This window comes from Protomyctophum parallelum (genome assembly GCF_964188405.1).
Source record: "Protomyctophum parallelum genome assembly, chromosome: 16".
In the NCBI taxonomy this organism is placed as follows: Eukaryota; Metazoa; Chordata; class Actinopteri; order Myctophiformes; family Myctophidae; genus Protomyctophum; species Protomyctophum parallelum.
In genome coordinates, this window is record NC_139711.1 from 49,319,493 (window position 1) to 49,342,023 (window position 22,531).

The 22,531-nt window shown below is 35.5% G+C and overlaps 1 protein-coding gene across 1 annotated transcript in view; it reads right to left on the reverse strand.

Moving 5' to 3' along the window:
• LOC310873868 (arylsulfatase I-like) overlaps positions 1 to 12,940 on the reverse strand; it is a gene marked incomplete at its 5' end in the record, with an annotated part of 22,209 nt that extends 9,269 nt beyond the window's left edge. Inside the window, 2 exons of the mRNA XM_083786423.1 lie at positions 104 to 283; positions 12,708 to 12,940. Coding sequence (XP_083642549.1) covers positions 104 to 283; positions 12,708 to 12,940 — 413 coding nt within the window. The remainder of the gene's footprint in view (positions 1 to 103; positions 284 to 12,707) is intronic.
• Between the last annotated feature and the right edge of the window lie 9,591 nt (positions 12,941 to 22,531).

The following is a 22,531-nucleotide window of genomic DNA, read 5'->3' on the forward strand; positions in this document are numbered from 1 at the left end:
GGGGTGCAGATCGTACCTTCCGGTGATGAACTGACTTCGTGACGGGGTGCAGACCGTTACCTTCCGGTGATGAACTGACTTCGTGACGGGGTGCAGATCGTACCTTCCGGTGATGAACTGACTTCGTGACGGGGTGCAGATCGGCTGGACGTAGTAGTTCTCCAGTTTGACGCCTTGGGCCGCCAGGCGGTCCAGAGTGGGCGTGGCCACATCGGAGGCGTGGTATCCGATGTCGTTGAAGCCCTGGTCGTCTGTCATGATGAAGATGATGTGAGGGGGACCCCTAGTGGAGGGAGGAATAATGATAATAATAGATTAAAATCTTGTGTACAAAAAGCTTTTGAAAATTTGAAAATCTAATCCTTAACCCTGACTTCTAAATGTCTAATCAAGGGGAGGGGGGGGGGGGGCAGTCAGACAGATATTTTGTGAAGCCACTAAGGAAATCGGGACTTCCTGAAAGTTCATATAATGGCCTGTTGTGGCGCTGTCATTGGGCCCAGAAAAACCCATAGCCCCATAGAAGTCCATGTATTTGGGCCCAACTTCACCTAGACTGTATTAACTTAATAAACATGGTCATGAATACTTTCTCCTTCCAGTCACTAGTTTAAAGTCTCATTTCTCATGTCATAATATTCTTTTTGGAAAATTATGGTCCCATTTATTTAAAGAAATACCGTAAAGTCACGTATGTTCTGAGGGGCGTGGCTACCGTTACAGTTCATGATCGGGAGCCACCCCCCGTTCAGTCAAAATAAAAACCAACGAAGAAGAAGGGGGGAAGTCCCGCCTCGTTGTCTGGGCCAGCCAATGGCCAGCTGGGCCCAAACGGAGCCAGCCAATGGGCCAGCTGGGCACAAACGGATCTAGAAAGATGGCGACTTACAGTTCAAGGACTGACAGGCTTCATTTTCCGTCCATATCAGAACCGGAGAACGCTTTGTCCATATGTTTGTGTCTAATCCTAACACTAAACCCAACCTAGAGTAATACCTGTGCATGCGTATTACTCGGGGAGGGCTCAAAATTAATGGTGGTTTTAAGACATTATTCATCTCAACTGATTAGGTCTCAGGTCTTAACATTAGATTAGGTTTTACATTATATTAGGTTTTACATTAGATTAGGTTACATTAGATTAGGTTTTACATTAAATTAGGTTTTACATTAGATTAGGTTTTACATTAGATTAGGTTACATTAGATTAGGTTTTACATTAGATTAGGTCTTACATTAGATTAGGTTACATTAGATTAGGTTTTACATTAGATTAGGTTTTACATTAGATTAGGTCTTACATTAGATTAGGTTTTACATTAGATTAGGTTTTACATTAAATTAGGTTTTACATTAGATTAGGTTTTACATTAGATTAGGTTACATTAGATTAGGTTTTACATTAGATTAGGTTTTACATTAGATTAGGTCTTACATTAGATTAGGTCTTACATTAGATTAGGTCTTACATTAGATTAGGTTCTACATTAGATTAGGTCTTACATTAGATTAGGTTTTACATTAGATTAGGTTTTACATTAGATTAGGTCTTACATTAGATTAGGTCTTACATTAGATTAGGTCTTACATTAGATTAGGTTTTACATTAGATTAGGTCTTACATTAGATTAGGTCTTACATTAGATTAGGTTTTACATTAGATTAGGTCTTACATTAGATTAGGTTTTACATTAGATTAAGTTTTACATTAGATTAGGTCTTACATTAGATTAGGTCTTACATTAGATTAGGTTTTACATTAGATTAAGTTTTACATTAGATTAGGTCTTACATTAGATTAGGTCTTACATTAGATTAGGTCTCAGGTCTTAACATTAGATTAGGTCTCATGTCTTAACATTAGATTAGGTCTTACATTAGATTAGGTTTTACATTAGATTAGGTCTTACATTAGATTAGGTTACATTAGATTAGGTCTTACATTAGATTAGGTCTTACATTAGATTAGGTCTTACATTAGATTAGGTCTTACATTAGATTAGGTCTTACATTAGATTAGGTCTTACATTAGATTAGGTTTTACATTAGATTAAGTTTTACATTAGATTAGGTCTTACATTAGATTAGGTCTTACATTAGATTAGGTCTCAGGTCTTAACATTAGATTAGGTCTCATGTCTTAACATTAGATTAGGTCTTACATTAGATTAGGTTTTACATTAGATTAGGTCTTACATTAGATTAGGTTACATTAGATTAGGTCTTACATTAGATTAGGTCTTACATTAGATTAGGTCTTACATTAGATTAGGTCTTACATTAGATTAGGTCTTACATTAGATTAGGTCTTACATTAGATTAGGTTTTACATTAGATTAGGTCTTACATTAGATTAGGTTTTACATTAGATTAAGTTTTACATTAGATTAGGTCTTACATTAGATTAGGTCTTACATTAGATTAGGTCTTACATTAGATTAGGTCTTAACATTAGATTAGGTCTCATGTCTTAACATTAGATTAGGTCTTACATTAGATTAGGTTTTACATTAGATTAGGTCTTACATTAGATTAGGTTTTACATTAGATTAAGTTTTACATTAGATTAGGTCTTACATTAGATTAGGTCTTACATTAGATTAGGTCTCAGGTCTTAACATTAGATTAGGTCTCATGTCTTAACATTAGATTAGGTCTTACATTAGATTAGGTTTTACATTAGATTAGGTCTTACATTAGATTAGGTTACATTAGATTAGGTCTTACATTAGATTAGGTCTTAGATTAGATTAGGTCTTACATTAGATTAGGTCTTACATTAGATTAGGTCTTACATTAGATTAGGTCTTACATTAGATTAGGTCTCATGTCTTAACATTAGATTAGGTCTTACATTAGATTAGGTCTCAGGTCTTAACATTAGATTAGGTCTTACATTAGATTAGGTCTTACATTAGATTAGGTCTCATGTCTTAACATTAGATTAGGTCTTACATTAGATTAGGTCTTACATTAGATTAGGTCTCAGGTCTTAACATTAGATTAGGTCTCAGGTCTTAACATTAGATTAGGTCTCATGTCTTAACATTAGATTAGGTCTTACATTAGATTAGGTCTTACATTAGATTAGGTTTTACATTAGATTAGGTCTTACATTAGATTAGGTTTTGCATTAGATTAGGTTTTACATTAGATTAGGTCTTACATTAGATTAGGTCTTACATTAGATTAGGTCTCATGTCTTAACATTAGATTAGGTCTTACATTAGATTAGGTCTTACATTAGATTAGGTCTCAGGTCTTAACATTAGATTAGGTCTCATGTCTTAACATTAGATTAGGTCTTACATTAGATTAGGTCTTACATTAGATTAGGTCTTACATTAGATTAGGTCTCATGTCTTAACATTAGATTAGGTCTTACATTAGATTAGGTCTTACATTAGATTAGGTCTCAGGTCTTAACATTAGATTAGGTCTCATGTCTTAACATTAGATTAGGTCTTACATTAGATTAGGTCTTACATTAGATTAGGTTTTACATTAGATTAGGTCTTACATTAGATTAGGTTTTGCATTAGATTAGGTTTTACATTAGATTAGGTCTTACATTAGATTAGGTTTTGCATTAGATTAGGTTACATTAGATTAGGTCTTACATTAGATTAGGTTTTACATTAGATTAGGTCTTACATTAGATTAGGTCTTACATTAGATTAGGTCTCATGTCTTAACATTAGATTAGGTCTTACATTAGATTAGGTTACATTAGATTAGGTCTTACATTAGATTAGGTCTTACATTAGATTAGGTCTTACATTAGATTAGGTTTTACATTAGATTAGGTCTTACATTAGATTAGGTCTTACATTAGATTAGGTTTTACATTAGATTAGGTCTTACATTAGATTAGGTTTTACATTAGATTAGGTCTTACATTAGATTAGGTCTTACATTATATTAGGTTACATTAGATTAGGTCTTACATTAGATTAGGTTTTACATTAGATTAGGTCTTACATTAGATTAGGTTTTACATTAGATTAGGTTTTACATTATATTAGGTCTTACATTAGATTAGGTCTTACATTAGATTAGGTTTTACATTAGATTAGGTCTTACATTAGATTAGGTTACATTAGATTAGGTCTTACATTAGATTAGGTCTTAGATTAGATTAGGTCTTACATTAGATTAGGTCTTACATTAGATTAGGTCTTACATTAGATTAGGTCTTACATTAGATTAGGTCTCATGTCTTAACATTAGATTAGGTCTTACATTAGATTAGGTCTTACATTAGATTAGGTCTCAGGTCTTAACATTAGATTAGGTCTTACATTAGATTAGGTCTTACATTAGATTAGGTCTTACATTAGATTAGGTCTCATGTCTTAACATTAGATTAGGTCTTACATTAGATTAGGTCTTACATTAGATTAGGTCTCAGGTCTTAACATTAGATTAGGTCTCATGTCTTAACATTAGATTAGGTCTTACATTAGATTAGGTCTTACATTAGATTAGGTTTTACATTAGATTAGGTCTTACATTAGATTAGGTTTTGCATTAGATTAGGTTTTACATTAGATTAGGTCTTACATTAGATTAGGTCTTACATTAGATTAGGTCTCATGTCTTAACATTAGATTAGGTCTTACATTAGATTAGGTCTTACATTAGATTAGGTCTCAGGTCTTAACATTAGATTAGGTCTCATGTCTTAACATTAGATTAGGTCTTACATTAGATTAGGTCTTACATTAGATTAGGTCTTACATTAGATTAGGTCTCATGTCTTAACATTAGATTAGGTCTTACATTAGATTAGGTCTTACATTAGATTAGGTCTCAGGTCTTAACATTAGATTAGGTCTCATGTCTTAACATTAGATTAGGTCTTACATTAGATTAGGTCTTACATTAGATTAGGTTTTACATTAGATTAGGTCTTACATTAGATTAGGTTTTGCATTAGATTAGGTTTTACATTAGATTAGGTCTTACATTAGATTAGGTTTTGCATTAGATTAGGTTTTACATTAGATTAGGTCTTACATTAGATTAGGTTTTACATTAGATTAGGTCTTACATTAGATTAGGTCTTACATTAGATTAGGTCTCATGTCTTAACATTAGATTAGGTCTTACATTAGATTAGGTTACATTAGATTAGGTCTTACATTAGATTAGGTCTTACATTAGATTAGGTCTTACATTAGATTAGGTTTTACATTAGATTAGGTCTTACATTAGATTAGGTCTTACATTAGATTAGGTTTTACATTAGATTAGGTCTTACATTAGATTAGGTTTTACATTAGATTAGGTCTTACATTAGATTAGGTCTTACATTATATTAGGTTACATTAGATTAGGTCTTACATTAGATTAGGTTTTACATTAGATTAGGTCTTACATTAGATTAGGTTTTACATTAGATTAGGTTTTACATTAGATTAGGTCTTACATTAGATTAGGTCTTACATTAGATTAGGTCTTACATTAGATTAGGTTTTACATTAGATTAGGTTTTACATTAGATTAGGTCTTACATTAGATTAGGTCTTACATTAGATTAGGTTTTACATTAGATTAGGTCTTACATTAGATTAGGTCTTACATTAGATTAGGTTTTACATTAGATTAGGTCTTACATTAGATTAGGTCTTACATTAGATTAGGTCTCAGGTCTTAACATTAGATTAGGTCTCATGTCTTAACATTAGATTAGGTCTTACATTAGATTAGGTCTTACATTAGATTAGGTCTCAGGTCTTAACATTAGATTAGGTCTCAGGTCTTACATTAGATTAGGTCTCATGTCTTAACATTAGATTAGGTCTTACATTAGATTAGGTCTCATGTCTTAACATTAGATTAGGTCTTACATTAGATTAGGTCTTACATTAGATTAGGTTACATTAGATTAGGTCTTACATTAGTATGGTTTTACATTAGATTAGGTTTTACATTAGATTAGGTCTTACATTAGATTAGGTCTTACATTAGATTAGGTTTTACATTAGATTAGGTTTTACATTAGATTAGGTCTTACATTAGATTAGGTTTTACATTAGATTAGGTTACATTAGATTAGGTCTTACATTAGATTAGGTCTTACATTAGATTAGGTTTTACATTAGATTAGGTCTTACATTAGATTAGGTCTTACATTAGATTAGGTTTTACATTAGATTAGGTTACATTAGATTAGGTCTTACATTAGATTAGGTTTTACATTAGATTAGGTCTTACATTAGATTAGGTCTTACATTAGATTAGGTTTTACATTAGATTAGGTCTTACATTAGATTAGGTCTTACATTAGATTAGGTCTTACATTAGATTAGGTCTTACATTAGATTAGGTTTTACATTAGATTAGGTCTTACATTAGATTAGGTTTTACATTAGATTAGGTCTTACATTAGATTAGGTCTTACATTAGATTAGGTTTTACATTAGATTAGGTTTTACATTAGATTAGGCTACATTAGATTAGGTTTTACATTAGATTAGGTCTTACATTAGATTAGGTCTTACATTAGATTAGGTCTTACATTAGATTAGGTCTTACATTAGATTAGGTCTTACATTAGATTAGGTCTTACATTAGATTAGGTCTTACATTAGATTAGGTTTTACATTAGATTAGGTCTTACATTAGATTAGGTTTTACATTAGATTAGGTCTTACATTAGATTAGGTCTTACATTAGATTAGGTTTTACATTAGATTAGGTCTTACATTAGATTAGGTCTTACATTAGATTAGGTCTTACATTAGATTAGGTCTTACATTAGATTAGGTCTTACATTAGATTAGGTCTTACATTAGATTAGGTCTTACATTAGATTAGGTTTTGCATTAGATTAGGTTTTACATTAGATTAGGTTTTACATTAGATTAGGTCTTACATTAGATTAGGTCTTACATTAGATTAGGTCTTACATTAGATTAGGTCTTACATTAGATTAGGTTTTACATTAGATTAGGTCTTACATTAGATTAGGTCTTACATTAGATTAGGTTTTGCATTAGATTAGGTTTTACATTAGATTAGGTCTTACATTAGATTAGGTCTTACATTAGATTAGGTCTTACATTAGATTAGGTCTTACATTAGATTAGGTCTTACATTAGATTAGGTCTTACATTAGATTAGGTCTTACATTAGATTAGGTCTTACATTAGATTAGGTCTTACATTAGATTAGGTTTTACATTAGATTAGGTCTTACATTAGATTAGGTCTTACATTAGATTAGGTCTTACATTAGATTAGGTCTTACATTAGATTAGGTTTTGCATTAGATTAGGTTTTGCATTAGATTAGGTCTTACATTAGATTAGGTTACATTAGATTAGGTTTTACATTAGATTAGGTCTTACATTAGATTAGGTTTTGCATTAGATTAGGTCTTACATTAGATTAGGTTTTACATTAGATTAGGTCTTACATTAGATTAGGTCTTACATTAGATTAGGTTTTACATTAGATTAGGTTTTACATTAGATTAGGTTACATTAGATTAGGTCTTACATTAGATTAGGTCTTACATTAGATTTGGTTACATTAGATTAGGTCTTACATTAGATTAGGTCTTACATTAGATTAGGTTACATTAGATTAGGTTACATTAGATTAGGTCTTACATTAGATTAGGTTTTACATTAGATTAGGTTTTACATTAGATTAGGTCTTACATTAGATTAGGTTACATTTGATTAGGTTTTGCATTAGATTAGGTCTTACATTAGATTAGGTTACATTAGATTAGGTCTTACATTAGATTAGGTCTTACATTAGATTAGGTTTTACATTAGATTAGGTCTTACATTAGATTAGGTTTTACATTAGATTAGGTCTTACATTAGATTAGGTTTTGCATTAGATTAGGTTTTACATTAGATTAGGTTACATTAGATTAGGTCTTACATTAGATTAGGTTTTACATTAGATTAGGTCTTACATTAGATTAGGTTTTACATTAGATTAGGTCTTACATTAGATTAGGTCTTACATTAGATTAGGTCTTACATTAGATTAGGTCTTACATTAGATTAGGTTTTACATTAGATTAGGTTTTACATTAGATTAGGTCTTACATTAGATTAGGTCTTACATTAGATTAGGTCTTACATTAGATTAGGTTTTGCATTAGATTAGGTTTTACATTAGATTAGGTTACATTAGATTAGGTCTTACATTAGATTAGGTTTTACATTAGATTAGGTCTTACATTAGATTAGGTCTTACATTAGATTAGGTTTTACATTAGATTAGGTCTTACATTAGATTAGGTCTTACATTAGATTAGGTCTTACATTAGATTAGGTCTTACATTAGATTAGGTTTTACATTAGATTAGGTCTTACATTAGATTAGGTTTTACATTAGATTAGGTCTTACATTAGATTAGGTCTTACATTAGATTAGGTCTTACATTAGATTAGGTCTTACATTAGATTAGGTTTTACATTAGATTAGGTCTTACATTGGATTAGGTTTTACATTAGATTAGGTCTTACATTAGATTAGGTCTTACATTAGATTAGGTTTTACATTAGATTAGGTTTTACATTAGATTAGGTCTTACATTAGATTAGGTTTTACATTAGATTAGGTTACATTAGATTAGGTTTTACATTAGATTAGGTCTTACATTAGATTAGGTCTTACATTAGATTAGGTCTTACATTAGATTAGGTCTTACATTAGATTAGGTCTTACATTAGATTAGGTCTTACATTAGATTAGGTTTTGCATTAGATTAGGTTTTACATTAGATTAGGTTTTACATTAGATTAGGTCTTACATTAGATTAGGTCTTACATTAGATTAGGTCTTACATTAGATTAGGTCTTACATTAGATTAGGTTTTACATTAGATTAGGTCTTACATTAGATTAGGTCTTACATTAGATTAGGTTTTGCATTAGATTAGGTTTTACATTAGATTAGGTCTTACATTAGATTAGGTCTTACATTAGATTAGGTCTTACATTAGATTAGGTCTTACATTAGATTAGGTCTTACATTAGATTAGGTCTTACATTAGATTAGGTCTTACATTAGATTAGGTCTTACATTAGATTAGGTTTTACATTAGATTAGGTCTTACATTAGATTAGGTCTTACATTAGATTAGGTCTTACATTAGATTAGGTCTTACATTAGATTAGGTTTTGCATTAGATTAGGTTTTGCATTAGATTAGGTCTTACATTAGATTAGGTTACATTAGATTAGGTTTTACATTAGATTAGGTCTTACATTAGATTAGGTTTTGCATTAGATTAGGTCTTACATTAGATTAGGTTTTACATTAGATTAGGTCTTACATTAGATTAGGTCTTACATTAGATTAGGTTTTACATTAGATTAGGTTTTACATTAGATTAGGTTACATTAGATTAGGTCTTACATTAGATTAGGTCTTACATTAGATTTGGTTACATTAGATTAGGTCTTACATTAGATTAGGTCTTACATTAGATTAGGTTACATTAGATTAGGTTACATTAGATTAGGTCTTACATTAGATTAGGTTTTACATTAGATTAGGTTTTACATTAGATTAGGTCTTACATTAGATTAGGTTACATTTGATTAGGTTTTGCATTAGATTAGGTCTTACATTAGATTAGGTTACATTAGATTAGGTCTTACATTAGATTAGGTCTTACATTAGATTAGGTTTTACATTAGATTAGGTCTTACATTAGATTAGGTTTTACATTAGATTAGGTCTTACATTAGATTAGGTTTTGCATTAGATTAGGTTTTACATTAGATTAGGTTACATTAGATTAGGTCTTACATTAGATTAGGTTTTACATTAGATTAGGTCTTACATTAGATTAGGTTTTACATTAGATTAGGTCTTACATTAGATTAGGTCTTACATTAGATTAGGTCTTACATTAGATTAGGTTTTACATTAGATTAGGTTTTACATTAGATTAGGTCTTACATTAGATTAGGTCTTACATTAGATTAGGTCTTACATTAGATTAGGTCTTACATTAGATTAGGTCTTACATTAGATTAGGTCTTACATTAGATTAGGTTTTACATTAGATTAGGTCTTACATTAGATTAGGTCTTACATTAGATTAGGTTTTACATTAGATTAGGTTTTACATTAGATTAGGTTTTACATTAGATTAGGTCTTACATTAGATTAGGTTTTGCATTAGATTAGGTTTTACATTAGATTAGGTTACATTAGATTAGGTCTTACATTAGATTAGGTTTTACATTAGATTAGGTCTTACATTAGATTAGGTCTTACATTAGATTAGGTTTTACATTAGATTAGGTCTTACATTAGATTAGGTCTTACATTAGATTAGGTCTTACATTAGATTAGGTCTTACATTAGATTAGGTTTTACATTAGATTAGGTCTTACATTAGATTAGGTTTTACATTAGATTAGGTCTTACATTAGATTAGGTCTTACATTAGATTAGGTCTTACATTAGATTAGGTCTTACATTAGATTAGGTTTTACATTAGATTAGGTCTTACATTGGATTAGGTTTTACATTAGATTAGGTCTTACATTAGATTAGGTCTTACATTAGATTAGGTTTTACATTAGATTAGGTTTTACATTAGATTAGGTCTTACATTAGATTAGGTTTTACATTAGATTAGGTTACATTAGATTAGGTTTTACATTAGATTAGGTCTTACATTAGATTAGGTCTTACATTAGATTAGGTCTTACATTAGATTAGGTTTTAAATTAGATTAGGTCTTACATTAGATTAGGTCTTACATTAGATTAGGTTTTACATTAGATTAGGTCTTACATTAGATTAGGTCTTACATTAGATTAGGTTTTACATTAGATTAGGTTACATTAGATTAGGTTTTACATTAGATTAGGTTTTACATTAGATTAGGTCTTACATTAGATTAGGTCTTACATTAGATTAGGTCTTACATTAGATTATGTCTTACATTAGATTAGGTCTTACATTAGATTAGGTCTTACATTAGATTAGGTCTTACATTAGATTAGGTTTTGCATTAGATTAGGTTTTACATTAGATTAGGTCTTACATTAGATTATGTCTTACATTAGATTAGGTCTTACATTAGATTATGTCTTACATTAGATTAGGTCTTACATTAGATTAGGTCTTACATTAGATTAGGTCTTACATTAGATTAGGTTTTGCATTAGATTAGGTTTTACATTAGATTAGGTCTTACATTAGATTAGGTTACATTAGATTAGGTTTTACATTAGATTAGGTCTTACATTAGATTAGGTTTTGCATTAGATTAGGTCTTACATTAGATTAGGTTTTACATTAGATTAGGTCTTACATTAGATTAGGTCTTACATTAGATTAGGTCTTACATTAGATTAGGTTTTACATTAGATTAGGTTACATTAGATTAGGTCTTACATTAGATTAGGTCTTACATTAGATTTGGTTACATTAGATTAGGTCTTACATTAGATTAGGTCTTACATTAGATTAGGTCTTACATTAGATTAGGTTTTACATTAGATTAGGTTTTACATTAGATTAGGTTTTACATTAGATTAGGTTACATTAGATTAGGTCTTACATTAGATTAGGTTTTACATTAGATTAGGTTTTACATTAGATTAGGTCTTACATTAGATTAGGTTACATTTGATTAGGTTTTGCATTAGATTAGGTCTTACATTAGATTAGGTTTTACATTAGATTAGGTTTTACATTAGATTAGGTTACATTTGATTAGGTTTTGCATTAGATTAGGTCTTACATTAGATTAGGTCTTACATTAGATTAGGTTTTACATTAGATTAGGTCTTACATTAGATTAGGTCTTACATTAGATTAGGTTTTACATTAGATTAGGTTTTACATTAGATTAGGTCTTACATTAGATTAGGTTACATTTGATTAGGTTTTGCATTAGATTAGGTCTTACATTAGATTAGGTCTTACATTAGATTAGGTTTTACATTAGATTAGGTTTTACATTAGATTAGGTCTTACATTAGATTAGGTTACATTTGATTAGGTTTTGCATTAGATTAGGTCTTACATTAGATTAGGTCTTACATTAGATTAGGTTTTACATTAGATTAGGTCTTACATTAGATTAGGTCTTACATTAGATTAGGTTTTACATTAGATTAGGTTTTACATTAGATTAGGTCTTACATTAGATTAGGTTACATTTGATTAGGTTTTGCATTAGATTAGGTCTTACATTAGATTAGGTCTTACATTAGATTAGGTTTTGCATTAGATTAGGTCTTACATTAGATTAGGTCTTACATTAGATTAGGTTACATTATATTAGGTTTTGCATTAGATTAGGTCTTACATTAGATTAGGTTTTACATTAGATTAGGTTACATTTGATTAGGTTTTGCATTAGATTAGGTCTTACATTAGATTAGGTCTTACATTAGATTAGGTTACATTAGATTAGGTCTTACATTATATTAGGTCTTACATTAGATTAGGTCTTACATTAGATTAGGTCTTACATTAGATTAGGTTACATTATATTAGGTCTTGCATTAGATTAGGTCTTACATTAGATTAGGTCTTACATTAGATTAGGTTACATTATATTAGGTTTTGCATTAGATTAGGTCTTACATTAGATTAGGTCTTACATTAGATTAGGTTACATTTGATTAGGTTTTGCATTAGATTAGGTCTTACATTAGGTCTCAATGTGTTGGAAATTAATGAAAAGTCCCAACTTGAACCAACCTGTCTCCAGAGTCCTGTCCCGGTTGAGGCTCCTTATTGTCCGGCAGGTTGTTGGGACTGACCCGGTCGTTATTGACCCAGTCCGTCTCAGGACCGACCCAGTCCGTCTCAGGACCGACCCAGTCCGTCTCAGGACCGACCCAGTCCGTCTCAGGACCGACCCAGTCCCAGCTCAGGTAGCCCAGACTGAGGAGACTCATCACAGAGAAGCCGGTCAGAGCAGGAGCGGCCATGATGTCAGTCAGTCAGTCAGTCAGTCAGTCAGTCAGTCAGTCAGTCAGCCTGCCTGCCTGTCTGCCTATCTGCCTGTCTACCACTTCATCACACACACACACACACACACACACACACACACACACACACACACACACACACACACACAAACGCACACGCACACGCACACACACACACACACAGTACACAGAACAACCTGCCTATGAATGATAACTCTGTTCCGAGCGAGAGTAACACGATGACTGAAGAGGTCGAACTGATTACATTTAAAGTTTACCTCAATGTAATCGTCCACATTATTATGCTCGCTGGACAGCTAATCTAAAACAGCTAATCTATAACAATCCTACAGACAGAATGAGAGTCAGTGAAGTGAGTCCATGTCTACAATCCTACAGACAGAATGAGAGTCAGTGAAGTGAGTCCATGTCTAGATAATCCTACAGACAGAATGAGAGTCAGTGAAGTGAGTCCATGTCTACAATCCTACAGACAGAATGAGAGTCAGTGAAGTGAGTCCATGTCTACAATCCTACAGACAGAATGAGAGTCAGTGAAGTGAGTCCATGTCTATAATCCTACAGACAGAATGAGAGTCAGTGAAGTGAGTCCATGTCTACAATCCTACAGACAGAATGAGAGTCAGTGAAGTGAGTCCATGTCTACAATCCTACAGACAGAATGAGAGTCAGTGAAGTGAGTCCATGTCTATAATCCTACAGACAGAATGAGAGTCAGTGAAGTGAGTCCATGTCTATAATCCTACAGACAGAATGAGAGTCAGTGAAGTGAGTCCATGTCTATAATCCTACAGACAGAATGAGAGTCAGTGAAGTGAGTCCATGTCTATAATCCTACAGACAGAATGAGAGTCAGTGAAGTGAGTCCATGTCTATAATCCTACAGACAGAATGAGAGTCAGTGAAGTGAGTCCATGTCTACAATCCTACAGACAGAATGAGAGTCAGTGAAGTGAGTCCATGTCTATAATCCTACAGACAGAATGAGAGTCAGTGAAGTGAGTCCATGTCTATAATCCTACAGACAGAATGAGAGTCAGTGAAGTGAGTCCATGTCTACAATCCTACAGACAGAATGAGAGTCAGTGAAGTGAGTCCATGTCTATAATCCTACAGACAGAATGAGAGTCAGTGAAGTGAGTCCATGTCTATAATCCTACAGACAGAATGAGAGTCAGTGAAGTGAGTCCATGTCTAGATAATCCTACAGACAGAATGAGAGTCAGTGAAGTGAGTCCATGTCTATAATCCTACAGACAGAATGAGAGTCAGTGAAGTGAGTCCATGTCTATAATCCTACAGACAGAATGAGAGTCAGTGAAGTGAGTCCATGTCTATAATCCTACAGACAGAATGAGAGTCAGTGAAGTGAGTCCATGTCTATAATCCTACAGACAGAATGAGAGTCAGTGAAGTGAGTCCATGTCTACAATCCTACAGACAGAATGAGAGTCAGTGAAGTGAGTCCATGTCTATAATCCTACAGACAGAATGAGAGTCAGTGAAGTGAGTCCATGTCTATAATCCTACAGACAGAATGAGAGTCAGTGAAGTGAGTCCATGTCTACAATCCTACAGACAGAATGAGAGTCAGTGAAGTGAGTCCATGTCTATAATCCTACAGACAGAATGAGAGTCAGTGAAGTGAGTCCATGTCTATAATCCTACAGACAGAATGAGAGTCAGTGAAGTGAGTCCATGTCTAGATAATCCTACAGACAGAATGAGAGTCAGTGAAGTGAGTCCATGTCTATAATCCTACAGACAGAATGAGAGTCAGTGAAGTGAGTCCATGTCTATAATCCTACAGACAGAATGAGAGTCAGTGAAGTGAGTCCATGTCTATAATCCTACAGACAGAATGAGAGTCAGTGAAGTGAGTCCATGTCTATAATCCTACAGACAGAATGAGAGTCAGTGAAGTGAGTCCATGTCTATAATCCTACAGACAGAATGAGAGTCAGTGAAGTGAGTCCATGTCTATAATCCTACAGACAGAATGAGAGTCAGTGAAGTGAGTCCATGTCTACAATCCTACAGATGGTAAAAGGTGATGCTGGTTGGTCTATAGTCCTACAGATGGTAAAAGGTGATGCTGGTTGGTCTATAGTCCTACAGATGGTAAAAGGTGATGCTGGTTGGTCTATAGTCCTACAGATGGTAAAAGGTGCTGCTGGTTGGTCGACCGAGTCCAAAATGTTTCACTGAAAAAATGTTTTCACTTTTCTTTTGGGCCAGGGGTTCCGTTAGCCCCTCCCCCACCCACCCACTGCCTGGCTGGCAGGATGCCTGGACTCATTGAAATAAGACCTCAGCGCGCACGCAGCCGCGCGCACGCACACGCACACACACACACACACAGTCACCAACACACACACACACACTCACGTCTACCTCAGCTATATTCACTCAAGGCTGCTGCTGTTAACTTCTGTCTGCACTTTCAAGAGATGGAAATAAAAGATGAATGTGCACGCACGCACGCACGCACGCTAGGTTTCACGCTGGTAAGTAAAACAGTTGAGTATGAAACAAACCGTATTAAACACGGAACTCCAAACACACCACTCTTTCACTGAAACATAACATTTACAATGTATTCGGAAAAGTTCTACATCTCTGAGGTAAGTTCTACTTACAAACTTTGACTCTTTAAGCACAAACAAAAAGCATGGCTGTCGAATGTAGCTGGCTTCTCAAACTGAGCTGAATTCGCACTGAGTGACTGAGACTAAACTCCCTGCACAGCAGCACAGCAGCACTGCAGCACAGCAGCACTGCAGCACAGCAGCACTGCAGCACAGCAGCACAGCAGCACAGCAGCACTGCAGCACAGCAGCACTGCAGCACAGCAGCACTGCAGCACAGCAGCACTGCAGCACAGCAGCACAGCAGCACAGCAGCACAGCAGCACTGCAGCACTGCAGCACTGCAGCACAGCAGCACAGCAGCACAGCAGCACAGCAGCAGATTATGCCTTGATTGCTGACACTCAATAGGCAGCACCTGGAGTAATTAACAGGAAGAACTCTGTGCAGAGAACAGGAAACAACATACATTGGCCTGCGCATAGACAGGGACGGATTAACCCCCATGAGGGCCCCATGGGCCGGTGATTTTTGCAGGGCCCCAAAGGGTGCGTGCGCGCGACATTTTTGTCGTTTTCTATCATCTTTTTGACCTAAATTTAACAAAATCAATGGCCAATGAAGGGCCCCAGGAGCCCTTTCCAGGGCGTCAAACCCAGTACCGCGCGGTCCAATTTCCCTGAAGGGCCCCTGAGAGCCAAGGGCCCCTGGGCCACGGCCCCACTGGCCCAAAGGCTAATTTGTGTCCCTGCGCATAGAGGGTGCTAAAACACTGAGGCCAGAACATTTATCCTTAATTAAAAGGACGAGACGTAACGCGAGAAAGACATGGCTGTAGATTGCAGTTGCCGTTGGTTGGTAGACTTGGCTATAGCTGCATAGCCTCAGTCACAGGCCTACGTATCTGACTATAGCTGCATAGCCTCAGTCACAGGCTTACTGATCTGACTATAGCTGCATAGCCTCAGTCCCAGGCTTAAAGAAAAGCTATATCTGCAGCACTGCAAATGCCTCTCGACTGTTTAAAGGGCTTAAGCATGACTTGCAACATTGTTTTTAATTGCGCGATTGTAATTGCTTGCACACTTGCACACAAATTGTATGTTTTTTCACATGTGGTATACTTTCACCGTGTGTGTGTCGTCGCATGAGGAATGAAGACGGAAAGGCAGGACAAAGGTTTCTCTCAGATCTCAGCGTTTATTTGGTAAAACACAAAGAGATTCAATTCGCTACAAAGCAGACATGTCTCAAAGGTACACGCCTATTGTCTGTTCCAACCAGCCTAGGGGAGCCAAATGTAGACTCGTTCAAACAGCCTCGTTCACAACAAATACAAGATGTTATATACCTGAACACATCAGCTCTGATCCCTCCTCTCTCAGTAGCTGAACTAGGCACTTCCTGACTCTTTTGACCAATGAAATCTGGGCTACTAGTTTATTCATGTTTACAGAGGCGGGCCTCTCTGGCAGAGACACTAGACCTTAGTAACTTCTAACCTTGCACTAAAACAACAGATTACTACTTTAAAGATACAATGACAAATTGTAGTTAAAACATAACCGGTCTTTTAGATGAAACTGTGAACAACTTATAAACATGGCTAATCATACCTTAGTATGTATATGAGTATATGAAAATGGAAACACTTGTAGGTAAGAAATGTTACGGAACTATAAAGTAATACTGAACACTTTAAATGAAATATAACAGAACGGTGTGAACCAGTAACGAAGACTAGCATAGTACCTTTTAAATCAGTACAGGTAAAACACTCACTATTAATAGTTATAGAGCCCCACCTTTCTATAGTGACAGATTGTAAAAGTCATTTGTTAGATAAATGTGGTACAGTTACATTGACAGAGCGTACCCAAATGGTCACCTAGGGGGGGAAAATTCCAACCTCTCACTTCTCCAGGGGACCTGGAGCTTCAAAGGAGTTAGAAACAATGACCCTTTGTTTTCAGGTGTGATGAGACATTCTGGTGTAAACTCAAAGTAGTTTGATGAGACATTCTGGTGCCAATCGTACTTTTGGGTTCATGAAATTACACGACACACATGTATTATAGTTTTATACATTTTAGGAGTGAAAACATATGTATAGCTGGTCAAACAATAATGCTGCTCCGCTGTTCTACGACAGAAAAACAGGTGTGGACAAATTAGCGTATACGACAGCTCCCGTACGTGATTTTTGTCCTGGCACACGTTCAAATTCAAGGTTTTGCGGAAATGGTGGTAAATGCCGGTAGATTGCGGTAAATTTCGGCGTGCACCCATATTTTTGGCGTACGCCGAGTTGATAAATGAGGGCCTTTTGGTCTCAGAGATCAGCAACAAAGACATTCACGGAGGTGTGAAATAGACCCACAAAGGAATGCAACTCCCCAGTGGCGTGCACAGACATTTAGAGGGGCAGGTGCTGAAGTGAAAAAAGGGCACCTTGCGCAGCGCGTGCATGGAACCGGCTGGTTGCCTTAATAGTGTGAGATTTATAGATTTTGGGGCATATATTATTTATGCCCCAAAATCTCACACTTTTACAGAGTAGAAGCTTGTTTTTATCAAGAATTGATCAATGTCACCGTGGTCCATAAACCGTACACTGTACAAAAGGGCACGTTGCTGTCCAGAGGACAAGGTCAGTGGTGCTCTAGCACCCCCTAGTGTCTATCTGTGCACGCCACTGCAACCCCCTATGCATAATAATAATAATAATCTTTATTGTCCCGAAGGATATTCATCTTCACATGTTATGATGACGTGTCCTGTAGTTAGTAGACCTCTGAATGCAAACGGTGTTTTCTCTACAAGAGTTTTAACTTTGACTATAGACTATAGATTGACATACATTTCTCAACAAGTGAAAAATCGGTATCGGAGGTGTGCAGATGTGTACAGATGTGTACAGAGGTGTGCAGATGTGTACAGATGTGTACAGATGGAAGTGTGTCGGTATGGAGGACTGCCGAGAGACCCAAGGAAGCATAACACCCTGGAGTTATTTACACACACACACACACACACACACACACACACACACACACACACACACACACAGAGCATGTTTCCGCAGGGCAGGACCGGAGTGAACGAGTTTAACACAGGTCGAGAGAGAGAGAGAGAGAGAGAGAGAGAGAGACATAGACAGACAGAGAGAGCATCTGAGGTAGTGTGTGTTTACCCAGTGTTCCTAGAAGGAGTCGCCTGGTTGGCTGATCTGTGCCAGAGGTCAGAGGTCACGACAGAGGTCACGGCTGAGGTCACAGGGTTGTTATGTGACAGTGAAGGGTTAGTCAGGATTTACATTTTGAGCTGAACTTATGTAATTACACGTTGTGTGTTTATGGTAGTCATAATGACGTAATAATTACTAGTTGTTTCAAAACGAGTAACAACTAAAGTAATAAATGACTTATAAAAATGATTACAACACCCATTATGTTGTGGACGAGGTCAGATGTCCTGGTCTAGTCATCAACATTATGTTGATAGAATTAGAAACCGTCTTATTGCCAAGAATATAATATATTAATAAAGAATTCAACCATAAAACAAACATTACTTTTCATTTGAAGGAGTATTTTAAACTCGGCATTCACCAACAATACACCAAACTCTGTGACCTTAAAAAGGTGAATAAATATCATGTTTGTTTTTCTAAAAGGTTTTTTACTAACCTCTGTTTGTTTTGATAGTGTGTCCTGGAACTCATGTCAGCATCTGGAACTATATGACTTTAAAGTCCACTAAATATAATATGATCTAAATAATGATGAACTTTAGTTTATAACATAAAGTTCACTACTTTATAAATAGATACATAGACATCACGTTGACAAACATGAATTATTAATGAACACAACCGAGCAAGTCTGCAGCGCTATTGTAAGTCAATAAAGTAATTTTGTAACAATAAATTATATCGGGATTCGGGTTTAAGGGTGTCAACCAAATCACAAATATGTGATTATTATTTACACTAATCTGTTAGAAAAACCAGAGGAAAATTGTTTATCGCAAAGGATAATTTGACCGACTTATTCACGAATAAGTCGCTGTGTCAGGCAGTGTTGTTTTCGTCGACTAAAACTAAGACGAAAAATGTTCGTCGACTACCTATTTTCACCGACAAAAACAAATGGAAACTAAATGAAAACTAAGCTACGATGACTAAAACTAAGACTAAATATACTGACAATTTCGTCGACAAATAAAAACTATAGGACTATAGGAAGGGAGTAGTGGACAAGAGATCCAGTATAAGTCATTTTACACTTGGTTGCATGCTGAAAATAGCAGATCTACAAGCTCACAACGCGTCACGTTGTGAGCTTGTAGATCGGCTTTTTTCATTAAGTGTAAAAACACTCATTACGACGGCATCAAGACCCGCCAAAATACATTTTTGTATTTAGTATAGTACTAGACTAACACTAAGACATTCCAGGTGACTAAAATGTGACTAAAACTAAATGAAGTTTCAGTCCAAAGACTATGACTAAAACTAAAACAGAAATTTGCTGCCAAAAACAACACTGGTGTCAGGCAGGGGGCTGAAATCCCGTAAGAGGGCCCTTTGGGACAAACATAGTGAAAATAGCAGATCTACAAGCTCTCAACGCGTCGCAGCGGGGCGCAACCCAGCACTCTTTGACTAACGACATGGATTTATAAACAAATTAGTTCAACGCAAAAATACTGTTTTGAAGTTCAGGAGACTTCCGAAAAAAAAGCAATTTTATCACTGCCTTCCGCTACGGCGTGGCATGGAAAGGAAAGGTCAAGGTCAACTTTATTGTCCACAAGGGACATTTGTCTTGGGCTTTCACCCGAGCCACACCCCAGCCACAATAAAGTTGGCAACCTGACTGTAGACAGTAACAGTACAGTAAAGAACCTGGGGGTTATTATTGATTCCGAATTGAATTTTAATTCACACATTAATCATGTTACCAAGATTGCCTTTTTTCACCTTAGAAATATTGCACGAATCAGAGCCTATATTTGTCCTTGGACGATGCAAAAACGCTAATCCATGCCTTTGTTTTCTCTCGGCTTGATTACTGCAATGCACTTTTTTCAGGACTGCCTAAGAAAACAACTGACAGATTACAACTTGTCCAAAATGCAGCAGCCAGAGTTTTAACTAGAACTAAGATGAGAGAGCATATTACTCCAGTTTTGGCATCACTGCACTGGCTTCCGGTTGTTTTTAGGATTGATTTTAAAATTCTTTTACTTGTCTATAAAGCCCTCAATGGTCTCGCACCTTCCTACCTACATGACTGCCTGCCTAAATATGTCCCAAACCGCCCGCTAAGGTCTTCCACTGCTGGCCTGCTCGCTTTGCCTAAAAAAATGGCAACTAAAAAATACGGGGGAGGCAGCTTTTTGCTTCTACGGGCCATCGGCATGGAACAAGCTCCCACTGTACCTTCGACAGGCAGCTTCTGTAGACATTTTTAAAGCTCAGCTCAAGACCCACTTCTACAACATTGCCTTTAAGTGATGTTATATTTTTTGTTATTCATGTCCTCACTGTATTGCATTACTGCTTGTTTTTTAATGTCGTTGCCTTGCTTTTCTTTTATGCTTTGCTTTTATTTTATTCTCCATTGTTCTGTAAAGCACTTTGAGCTGCATTTGATGTCATGAAAGGTGCTATACAAATAAAGTTTTATTATTATTATTATTAGCTACAGCCACACATAAAACATCACCCCAGCTACAGCCACACATAAAACATCAATGACAACAAGAATACATTACAGAGGAAGACACAACATTACACATGATGTGGATAATCAGTTTCAGTTCTTTACATATTATGAAACTGCACACTGTAACCTTTCATATGATGTATTGTCCATTGAAATTGGGGGGGAAATGAAGAAGATATGACCATTTGAAACTCTAATCCCAAATTAGAGCATTCCCCCTTCAAAGATTTCAGCAGTGATCTGTCACTTTAGGGGGCGCTGTTTTCCCTTCATTCCTCCAGCAGTGTTGCCATGTCTGCTTATTATAATTAGTTGGCCTTGTTTCTAAAGAAAAATAATGCATAGGCCTACTGTACCAATAAGTGTTTTACAGACGGGGTAAAAGGGCAGTTGTTTTACAGATGGGTAAAAGGGCAGTTGTTTTACAGACGGGTAAAAGGGCAGTTGTTTTACAGACAGGTAAAAGGGGCAGTTGTTTTACAGACGGGTAAAAGGGCAGTTGTTTTACAGATGGGTAAAAGGGCAGTTGTTTTACAGACGGGTAAAAGGGCAGTTGTTTTACAGACGGGTAAAAGGGCAGGGGCTGAAGCCCTCTGATGTCTATGTGTGCACGGGGCGGCTGCACAGAGGTTGTACTACATGAGTTCTAGTCTGAAGAGACATTATGGTATGTAGAAGGTACGTTATGTTATGTTATGTTAGGGAGATGGAGCTTATGGTACGCTATGTTATGTTAGGGAGATGGAGCTTATGGTACGCTATGTTATGTTAGGGAGATGGAGCTTATGGTACGCTATGTTATGTTAGGGAGATGGAGCTTATGGTACGCTATGTTATGTTAGGGAGATGGAGCTTATGGTACGCTATGTTATGTTAGGGAGATGGAGCTTATGGTACGCTATGTTATGTTAGGGAGATGGAGCTTATGGTATGTTATGTTATGTTAGGGAGATGGAGCTTATGGTACGCTATGTTATGTTAGGGAGATGGAGCTTATGGTACGCTATGTTATGTTATGTTAGGGAGATGGAGCTTATGGTACGCTATGTTATGTTAGGGAGATGGAGCTTATGGTACGGTATGTTATGTTAGGGAGATGGAGCTTATGGTACGCTATGTACGCTAAGTACCCTCACTAAAAACGCCGGGACAACGCTCCACACGTCCCAAACTCTTCTCCCTTCTGGCTCCAAAACTGTGGAATGCACTTCCCATTGCAGTCAGAACTGCAGCATCACTCCCAATCTTCC